The following is a 10,638-nucleotide window of genomic DNA, read 5'->3' on the forward strand; positions in this document are numbered from 1 at the left end:
GGATTTTCCAGCAGTGAGAGCTGGGCTTCACAGGTGATGATCTTTTATTCTTCCTAATCCTGCAGCTGAGTGTGATCAGGAACAGCCACGAGAGCAGCAACCACTAGTGTTATCTGTTTTTTTAAAAAGGAGAAACACGACACCCTCCCCCACCGGTACCACACACCTTCCCACACCCCGGGCACGAGGGGGGAAGGACGGCCAGAGGAATCTTTACACACAGTGCTGGGTACAAGCAACTGCTCCAGTCGGTGCAGAGGGAAGAAGATGAGCCATGGGAAGGGACTGTCTTGTCCGTGGAGCAACACACCCTCCCTGGTTCAGCGATCCGAGTGTTGCAAACCACGGGTACGCACAGGGCCAACCAGTATCAACCACGGGGAAAAGCCAGACCCAATACGAGGTTCCAAGGTTTCCTTCAGACAAAAAAAGAGCTTCCCTTTCCACAGTTGTGATCACTGCCATGGGAAATGTTATCAAAGCAAGGGTGTGCTGGGAAAGGTTTATTTCAGGAGGTCACTGCAATCCGACCCCAAGAGCAAGGGCTGCTGGTCCCAGTCCCTGCTCCAGGAGGAAGCAGCCTGCTTCTCTCAGGTCATGAGTTCACCAAAGTCCAAACATTTAAATGGCTCTTTTGTTGTTTTGTTGTGTTTTTTTTTTTGTTTGTTTTTTTGTTTTTTTTTTTAAATCACAACAGAACTAAGAGGACAAGATCAGATCTCAAATTTGAAAATGGGTTCATTGTCTCCACTGCTCAGATTAGGGATCAACAGCGATGAGCCGTTCTCCTTCCCATTCCCTTCATGAATGGTCCCTGGTATTGGAATCAGCTGATACTGATTTTCCCTGATCCACAATAGGTCCAGACCAGAATAGTTCAACAGGTTTAGAGGTGCGTAGTATTAAAAATATCCTTAAGAAACACTGAGGTAGACTGCACCAGAACAGGACAAAAATAATCCCACCACATCCACCTGCCAAGATTTTACGGATACAAATTTACATGTTCTGCGTGTTTAAGAAAACAAATTGTTTGTTTGTTGCCTTTTTTTTTTTTACAGTGTTTTATATATTAAAATAAATAAAAAAATTCTAATAAGAAAAACTTCTCTTCCTTAGAAAAGTTGTGAGAATATGTCTTCTTTCCTGCAGTGTAATATAGAGCTGCTAAACAGTTACACCTTGTAAAGCAGAAGAAATGTAAACGAGGCCTTTTGAAATCCAGAGGTTCTCACCCGTGCCTGGACTGCGTTTTCCACCCCAAAATGTTTGAGCAGGCTGTGCCCTCCACCTGGTCTGCCCCCAGCAGCCTCCAGCAGCAAAGGGCCCAACAAAGGGCTCGTGGGGGTGCCCAGAGTTCGTCGTTGCCCCTCGAGGCTGCGCCCACCGGGGTGTGGGCTGGGAGAGGGGATTCCCTGCACGTTCCAGGCCCTCTCCCTGGGTTACATCAGCAGCTCTGCCCGGGCTGGAATCCAAACCCACACACCAGCTGAGCCTCCCTGCTCTCCCCGAGACAGGGAGCCTCGTTCTCTCACGGCAGAGAGCACAAAATGGGTCTTGGACTTCTCCAGAAGTGGAGGACTGAGCATCTCTCCCCGCTTTTAAACCACCTCTCTTGTCTGACACGGGCCTGCAACATCCACCATCTTCATCTTCATCATCTACATCTCCTGCTTCCGCCCTTCTCCGGCCGGACTCGCTCCCTCCACACCACGGGACACACGTAGTTCCACAGCTATCCTCTAACACCATTGCTAATCAATCACCTCTGCCTTTATGCAAAACAGCAGCACAACAAAGCACAGTCCAGAAGGCCAAACCGACATCCCGGACGAGCCGAAGCGCCGCATCCCGGCAATTCCACAGCGGGGATCTCGGGGAACACGAGGCTGGATGCAGACAGCAAACCACAGTCACCTCCAGCTCCTGCTGCAGGTGCAGAGCCCAGAGCCTCGTGCTCCCTCCTTCACACAGTGCCCCTTTCTCGGCTGCAGTTCGTGCTCGTCCTCCACGCCGGCTCCGTCCGTGGCACAGAAGGCAAAGCGAGGGACGTGGGGCCGCAGGAGAAGCAGGATCAGGGCTGGGATGTCCTGGTGTCCTTCAGCTCCCAGCACCCAGACTGGGGCTTCGACTGGAGCCAGCTGACTGCGTTGTATAAATCATGGAACTGTTACAAAGCCTTGTCAAGTATGGACTCAACGTGTGCTTCGTCGCTCCTCCTCCTCCTCCTCGGCTAAAAAAAATCAGTTCGTTCTGAAATCTTTGGACCACTTTAAGACCAAACAATCCCCCAAACTCTCCCCTCCCCGAAAGGATCGTGAACAGTCAATAATTTATATGAAGTTAAAATTTAAACTAAAGACATCTTTAAATATGTTACAACAAACAATATATATACTCGACGCTGTAAGGACAGAAAACTCCGGGTCTCAGGTCAGGGGACTCCTACTCCGTTTGGTCTTAAAAGTACCCACAAATCTCAGATTTCCGCTCCTTTGGCTCCCAGCACGTTTTCTTCATTTGTGAATGAGAGAAAACCTACTCCCAAGAGAGTCCTCAGTATAAAAATAATCTGTTTAGGATTCAGTCCCTCCAGGGAAATGGGGAAAAAAGAAGAGAAGCACACACTTCCGAGAGGAGGAAAGCTCCCGTGAGAACACAGAACCACTGAGTGGGAAGGGACCCTTCAGGATCGTCGAGTCCAACTCCTGGCCCTGCACAGGACGCTCCGAGAGTCCCACCATGTGCCTGGAGAGCATTGTCACTTGTGCACGAAACCAGAAGTGTCTCTTTTGCTCTTAAGTTCCACCCCACGTGGAAATAACTGCACACACACACCCACACACACACACCCACACCCACACACACCCACGCACCCCTGGGACTCAACCCCCTCGAGAAAGGATGAAAGCAGCAGCTATTGGTCAATCTGAGGATCTGGCGCGTCCGAACTGAGGTTGCCGAACCCTTCAGCTGTAGTGGAGAGCCCGCCTGGAAGCCTGGAATTCTGCTGGGAACGCTCCTGCCCTGCAGAGGGGCTCGTTCCACGCGGCCCAGGCTGCAGCTCGAGGCGCCGGCGAACTCCGCGCCTTCCGCTGGCAAGCGCGGATGCTTCTCCTTCAGCCCAGCTTCCTGTTGTGAAACCATGGTTACAGAAGAGACAGCAGCCATGGAAACCTCTCCCGTTTGTGTTCACAGATAAGTCCACTGACAACCAGTCAACTTGGCAAAAAAAAAAAAAAATTAATCGTAAGATGATTAAAAATCTGAAGAGTTCGTAGATGTGTGTCATACACTGTGGCAGCAATAACAAGAGTCCTGAGATTTGTGGAGGGGAAGAGGGGGGAGGGGGAAGCAGACACAACCCTGGGGCCAAACAGGAAGTGTTAGGAAGGACTTGACCTGGGCATGGAGAGAATCCGCCCGTTTTTCTTGCCACCATTCATGTGAGTGTAAGGTATGTGCTCCTCATAGTTCCCCTTGAGGGCCATAGAGGGTCCATTGTCCCTCCCCAGCGTTTTGTCCCTCTGGGAGTACGAGGAGGGGTCGAGGGGAATGCTCTCCATGTTCTCGAAGTCCATCTCGTACTCCTCGGTCTCCAGGGGTTTGTTCTCCTCGCTGTAGAAGAAGGAGACCTCGTGGAAGCTGGGGTGCAAGTCCTCCTTCAGCATCTCGATGATCTCGATGAAGGTGGGCCGCATTTTCGGGTTGTACTGCCAGCACATCTGCATCAGGCTGTGCCTGGAGCAGGAGAACCAGAGTCAGGGGCAGGAGGCCACAATTCCCCGTACCAACCAGGTATCCCTGGCACAACACCCACCCTCGGACACCCCCAGCTGTTTGTTCTCTTTGCAGCCTCCACACTGCCTGTAGATCCTGACACTCCTTTTTCTCTATTTCTATCTAGATCAAAAATTCCTTCCAATTCCTTCAATTGTTCTTAACTTGGCTTCTGAAGGGAACAGGGCTGTGGTTCACAGACTCTTTGTGTGTGTGTGTGTGTGTGTGTGCATGCCCTTACAGCCAGGTCACAGCTTTTTCATTAATTCCATTTTAATTTTAACTCAGCCTGAAAGATAACAAAGCTCCTCAAAACTTCAAGGAAAACAGGAGGCTGGGGTAGAGGACAGAGGTCCTGTAAACATCCCACCCAAAAGAAAGGCTGCAGCAAGAGGTCACATGTTATCAGACACTGGGGAGAAAGAACTTACAAATACAAATAGGATTTCAAACTGGAGTTTGTAACTGGCCATGGGACAGATGTCCAGCACAGCAGGCTTTTTTCATAGGGATACTCACAAAACATGTTTATTTTATGACTCTCTAAGTGCTGTTTTGGCCAGAAGCAGATGTGGGAAGAGGTTACCAGAACCAGCGAGTTACCATCTGCGCTCTCTTTTCCAGCCAGGGCTCCTTCCCCTCACCGCTGTTCCAGTGTGACTCCTCACACAGAATCCCAGGATCATTTAGGTTGGAAAAGACCTCTGAGATCATCAAATCCAACCTGTGCCCGATGCCCACCTTGTCCCCCAGCCCAGAGCACTGAGTGCCACGTCCAGTCACTCCTTGGACACCTCCAGGGGTGGGGACTCCAAACCTCCCTGGGCAGCCCCTTCCAATGCCTGACCACGAGGAAATCCCTCCTGATGTCCAACCTGACCCTCCCCTGGCACAGTTTGAGGCCGTTTCCTCTCACCCAACCCCCCCACCCAGCTTCTCCCTCCTGTCAGGGAGTTGCAGAGCCAGAAGGTCCCCCCTGAGCCTCCTTTTCTCCAGGCTGAGCCCCCCCAGCTCCCTCAGCTGCTCCTGCTGCTCCAGCCCCTTCTGTGGGAGGTGCCTCCCCTAAAGTCTGTTTCTCTCCTCCCCAGTCGAGGAGGGGTTAAGAGGAGCCCCAGGTGGGACCATCTTTTTGGCCATGCTCTGGCCCAGCAGTGCAGCCTGGCTGGCTGTCCCTGCCCCAGCACTTACAGCCTCTCCGGGCAGTTGTCCGGCTGATCCAGGTATCCTCCATCCATGACAAACTTTAGCACCTGTTCGTTGGAGAGTCCCTGGTAGGGCTGCTCTGCCAAACTGCTGATTTCCCAAAGGACCACCCCAAACGACCTGGGAAAGAGAGGAGACCCCTGGTGAGAACAAAAACCCCCCAGAGCTCTCCCAGGGACAGAGCACACACTTCCAAAGGACCACATTTTCAACAAGGGGGTTTCAAACCAACGGCTTTTTGTTACAAAGAGTGAGCTCCTGAGCTGGGATCCGTGTGGGACTGCAGAGCACAACTTACCACACGTCGGAATAGGTGGTGAACACCCCATCCTTGAGCGACTCGGGGGCCATCCAGCGCACGGGGAGCAGCCCTTTCCCTCCCTTGCGGTAATAATCCGTCTCGTAGATGTCTCTGGTCATCCCAAAGTCTGGGAAAAGCAATTGGGATGTGTTAAATATCTCCCTCCGTCCCGCTTTCCCCCACCTCCAGATGGATGTTGCCTTCCCTGTTGCACACCCAGTGAGCCCCCTGCTCCCCAGCCCAGCCTACAGTCATCTGGCACCTTGTGATTCGTGTTCAAAATATTTCCCTTTCATTTTTTTCTACAGACTCCTGAGTTAAATTTTTTTAGTGGCAGCTTCTATTCTAAACATTATTTTATTTGTCCTCTGTAAAGAAAAAAAGAGCTCCCTTTGCCTGAAATCCCTTAAATTGTCTTAGCTTTACCTGAAGAGAGCTCTGTAAAACCACCCCACTGTGGGGTTTGGGGTTATTTTTAAATGTTTTATTTATTTATTTATTTTCAAAAGAGTTTGGGTTAAAAACCTTTTTTTGTGGAAGATAAATGACTTTTTAAAGTCACTTGACCTGATGATGGGATTATCAACACTGTGTTTCTTGTACCAAACATTGTCATAATTCTCATGGAAGCAAAGACCAGTGAGAGAAACTCAAGCAGCTTTTGGATAGAGGTTTGGGAATAGGGAATTGTACTTCCTTCTCTTGAATCTGCACTCATGATTTAAGGGCCAGACTGGTTTCATTTCCCTGCCAGTGGAACAGGCTGGTTCATGTCATAGAATCATGGAATGGTTTGGGTTGGAAGGCACCTTAAAGCCCATCCAGTGCCACCCCCTGCCATGGGCAGGGGCACCTTCCACCAGCCCAGGTTGTTCCAAGCCCTGTCCAACCTGGCCTGGGACACTTCCAGGGATCCAGGGGCAGCCACAGCTTCTCTGGGAAAGCTGTGCCAGGGCCTCACCACCCAGAGAAAATCTGCTCTGGTTCTACAAATCCATTCAATTCTGTCACGGAGAAGAAAAAGAGAAAGTGCTGCAATTCCAAAGGTGGCCAGTGAGAATCACCCAAGTTTCTCATGTTGGTTTTGGGCTTCATCTATTTGCCTTCACAACAAATGTGATGCACAGAATCATCTTCTGATCACAGAATCCCAGAACTGATTCACAAAACTGGCCTGGGTTGGAAGGGACCTTAGAAATCATCTCTGATCCTGCACTATTCACCTCCGATTTTCACCGTGAAGTCCTCTGCGACCATGCAGTTCCGAGCTGCCAGATCCCTGTGGACAAACTTCTTGGCATTCAGGTAGGCCATGCCATCTGCAATCTCTGCAGCCATCTGGATCATCTCCCTCAGCGTCGGGGGTGGACGCCCAGGGTTGTTCTACAAGAAATCAGTCGCAGAATCACGGAATGGTTTGGGTCGGAAGGGACCTCAAAGATCATCCAGTTCCACCCTCCTGCTGTGGGCAGGGACACATCCCACTAGCCCTGGTTGCTCCAAGCCCTGTCCAACATGGCCTTGGACACTTCCAGGGATGGGGCAGCCACAGCTTTTCTGGGCAACCTGTGCCAGGGCCTGCCCACCCTCCCAGGGAAGAATTTCTTCCCAATATCCAATCAAATCTCCCCTCTCTCAGCTTAAAGCCATTTATTTAATAAAGAAGTATTAAACCTCAAATCAGGTCACCCTGCTGCAAAACAGAGCCCCCCTCTCCTGTCTTTACCTCAGCTTCAGGTCTCAGAGAGCGGAGGTAACTTTTCAGGTCCCCATGTGCCATCAGCTCCATGACCACCAGAGTGGGCTGTCCCTTTGAGACCACCCCGAGGAGGCGAACCTGGAAAATAAGGGAGAGAAACTCCCTCAAGGCTGTGTCCAAACACACTGGACAAGGCCAGCACCCCCCCTGAAACAGAGCTGAGAAGAGCCTCAAATAAACCCTGTCAGGCTGAGAGGTTCAGGAAGAGCAGATTTGGGCAGATGAGTTCTGCGGAATCCGACAGGGAGAGATCCCAGCTCCGTTTGAGAGCCAGGCTCTGCGAGCACCGAGGAACGCTGAGCTGTGTGCTGGGGATGTGCTAACGAGCCGAGGCACCCAGCACTTACCACATGATGGCAGCTGAAGCCTTTCATCACAGAGGCCTCGTTGAGGAACTCGATGCGCTCGCGCAGACTCGCCGACTCGTTCACCGTCTTCACCGCCACGCGGGTCTCGGGCTCTCCCTTCACAATGTCCTTGGCAATCCCCTCGTACACCATTCCAAAGGAGCCCTGGCCCAGCTCTCGGAGCAGAGTGATCTTGTCCCGTGGAACCTCCCACTCGTCAGGGACGTAAACTGTGGAGCAGAGGGGAACGTTTCTGAACGGAGCAAGTACCTCGTGCAAGTTGCAGAGCCACAGACTCACAGAACAGGCTGAGTTGGAAGAGACCCACAAGGATCATCCAGTCCAACCCTCAGTCCTGCACAGGACACCCCAGGACTCACATCCTGTGCCTGAGAGGATCATCCAAATGCTCCTGGAGCTCTGGCAGCCTTGGGGCTGTGCCCACTGCCCTGGGGAGCCTGGGCAGTGCCCACCGCCTTTTTCTAATATCCAACCCTGACACAACTCCAGGCCATTCCCTGGGTCCTGTCCCTGCTCCCCACAGAGCAGAGCTCAGTCCTGCCCCTCCTCCTCCCCTCCTGAGGAAGCTGGAACTGCAGTGAGGTCCCCCCTCAGTCTCCTCCTCTCCAGCTGAACACACCAAGTGCCCTCAGTGCCCTCACAGTGTCCTCAAGGCCCTTCCCCCACCGCCACAGGACACTCTGGGCAAAACTTCTTAAAAAAGACTAGAAAACCCCATGAGGATAATTCCAATCCCATCCTGCTGAACAAGAAACAATCCCTGCAGGAAGGCCTGGCTGCTCTCACCATCACTGGCGCTGATGTACTCGGGGTTGGAGGATGCATACAGGGGTCCCGTTGGTCCTTCAGTTTGTCTGGAAAAGACACAAGTTCTTCAGCACATCTGCAGCCTTCCACAGGCTCCAGGTGAAGGCAGCTTGATGAACTCCCAAAACATACAGCAAACACAAACTCTCCCCATTTCCAAAGGCACAAAACATTTCCTACGCTAAATTAACGTTCCAATCATTACGGAAATCAGAAAATGGACAAAAACTGACTCCCAGCAAATCAGCAAAGCTTTTGGATGTAAGTTTTGGTTGGTCTGGCGAAAGCAAGATGAAATTGCACTCACCTCTTTTTCACAAGCACGTAAGCAGCTCCAACAATTCCAGCAATTATTATGGCAAAAATAATGGGAACGATTATAACAGCAATGTTGGGCTGAGCATTCACTAAGAGAGAAAAAGAGAGTTGGAGGCATTACACAGGTCCAAAATCCAAGTTTCTCCCTCAATATAATAAATGGGATCAAATATGAAACTAGAGAGATTTCAGAATATGGTGGGGCTGGTCAGAATGAAGACAAGCCACGTTTCCAAGTAATTCCAGGTTCTGAAAGCAGATGCTCTGGTAAATATTTAACGACTACCTATAGTTCTCTGTGCTCTGCTTGCTAAACCCCATTCTCCAAAAAACCCCCCCGAGGTTCTAGCAGGGATTAAGTGTTGAAAATAAAATGAACTCACAGTAATCAGCCACGTAAAAATAGGTGGGCTCTGTCCACGAGCCGTTCCCAGCCAGGGAGGTCGCCCGGATCCGGACACTGTAGTTCCCAGGCTGAAGTCCCCGGAGTTTGCAGCCGTGCTCGGTGGCAAAGTGCTTTCGGGACACACAGAAATGGGCTTCCTGCAGGGACAGCAGCCTGTGTCACCCTCCCTCTGCAGCCTCTGGGCTTCCTGCAGCGTCCATTTGTTTGGCAAACGGACACCCCAGGGGCAGATTATTTCTTGATGTTATCCCAGACGAATTCACCAGCGAAGTTTTGTGTCCCACTGGTTCCTCCACCAGGAAACCAGCCCGGACAGGGCACTGTATGCACCAGGACTATTAAATCCTAAACAGCCCTGGGCTTTCAGGTGGAGTCACCTCTCCAGAGGTGCTGTGGAGGAGCAGAAAGTCTCACCTCTGTCTCCCCGAGCCGTCCGTAGTTCACCTCGTACAGCACGATCAGGCCGTTGGGCTCCTTCGGCTCCTGCCACCTCAAATGCACCGTGTTCTTTTCAACCACTTCATGGGAAACTGGGCCAACGATGTCATCAGCCTTAGCTGGAACCAAGTTCACGATGGATAAGTTTTATTTCTCACCCTGGGCAAAATTCAAACCAGCCGACGCCTCACCCGTCCCCCTTTCCCATCAGGACCCAAGGACAGCCCCTGTCCTGTGCCATTTCTCTCTGTGGCTCCCACGGGAAAAGCAGCATTTTGGGAACAGCCACCAACCCAAAGCAGGGCTCAGGGAGGTCCTTACCTTCTGGCATGGTCCTGGCACTGACATAGGCTGCCACGCTGCAGCGGGACTCCTGAGCGTCGTGGTTGCAGGCGTGGAGCTCGATGCGGTAGCCGGTGAAGTGGCGCAGCCCCGAGATCACCAGGGACTCCTTGGACAGGACCTTCTCAAAAGGTTTCTGCTCCTCTGCCCCCTCAGCTGCTGCTGCAGAGTTGTTGGGAGAGGCTGGGATGGTGGGGATTACCACGGTGGCGTTGGCCACAGAGGCCAGGTCTCTGCGTTTTCTCGACGGCCTGTTAAAACAGCACAGCTCACCATGTGACCTGTTCCACTCACTGTGAGCACACCCACCTGAAATGCAAGAGTTCAAATGACAGAGCTCAGGGTGCCACTGAAAACTCAGATTAAAGCCTCGTTATTTGCAACAAAGGAATTCAGGATTTTTTTTTTTTTTTTTTTTTTTAACCGAGCAGTCTGTCTTTTTTGAACCTCTATATCCATGAGGCTCTCTCCCTGCAGGGCCATAAAATAAAAATAAATCAATCCAAGTCTCAAGCATTTGCTTGAGAATTCCAGTTCATCTGGATCTCTCAGCTGGATCTAACTTTGCCAGGGTTGCAATGCTTTGGAGTTCAGCTCCCACACGTTTTAGCTTTGAGCAAATGAGGTCACACCACAGCCCCTGACTCTGATGACCTTAAATGTGCCACATGTCCCAAGTGTCACTACTTGCATTTAGAAAGCGTAAGGCCACTTTCACAGCTCCCTGGAATACATTTGAACCCCATGGCTGAACCTCAATGGATACATGAATCAGTTTTAGCTTTACCTAAGAGACCAAATCTATCAAGTCCTTTCCAACAGAAGCATTTAAAACTCGTGGCTTTGATTACAAATTAGCCCTGTGGTTTTGTTAACCAAATGCTGCTTCTCAAATTATTGCATTTCAACCTGAAAA

The 10,638-nt window shown here is 51.1% G+C and overlaps 1 protein-coding gene across 1 annotated transcript in view; it reads right to left on the reverse strand.

The window, feature by feature from the left end:
- Nucleotides 1-3,154: 3,154 nt before the first annotated feature.
- The window catches only part of INSR (insulin receptor), a gene marked incomplete at its 5' end in the record, with an annotated part of 19,727 nt that continues 12,243 nt past the window's right edge, over nucleotides 3,155-10,638 (reverse strand). Inside the window, 11 exons of the mRNA XM_027906325.1 lie at nucleotides 3,155-3,741; nucleotides 4,969-5,103; nucleotides 5,282-5,411; nucleotides 6,508-6,667; nucleotides 7,011-7,121; nucleotides 7,391-7,620; nucleotides 8,198-8,265; nucleotides 8,526-8,625; nucleotides 8,920-9,079; nucleotides 9,357-9,499; nucleotides 9,702-9,973. Of these exons, the coding sequence (XP_027762126.1) occupies nucleotides 3,387-3,741; nucleotides 4,969-5,103; nucleotides 5,282-5,411; nucleotides 6,508-6,667; nucleotides 7,011-7,121; nucleotides 7,391-7,620; nucleotides 8,198-8,265; nucleotides 8,526-8,625; nucleotides 8,920-9,079; nucleotides 9,357-9,499; nucleotides 9,702-9,973 (1,864 nt within the window). The remainder of the gene's footprint in view (nucleotides 3,742-4,968; nucleotides 5,104-5,281; nucleotides 5,412-6,507; nucleotides 6,668-7,010; nucleotides 7,122-7,390; nucleotides 7,621-8,197; nucleotides 8,266-8,525; nucleotides 8,626-8,919; nucleotides 9,080-9,356; nucleotides 9,500-9,701; nucleotides 9,974-10,638) is intronic.

Source organism: Empidonax traillii, unplaced genomic scaffold (genome assembly GCF_003031625.1).
Source record: "Empidonax traillii isolate 1590-97213 ecotype Southwest subspecies unplaced genomic scaffold, ASM303162v1 scaffold1276:size275569, whole genome shotgun sequence".
Classification (NCBI taxonomy): domain Eukaryota; kingdom Metazoa; phylum Chordata; class Aves; order Passeriformes; family Tyrannidae; genus Empidonax; species Empidonax traillii.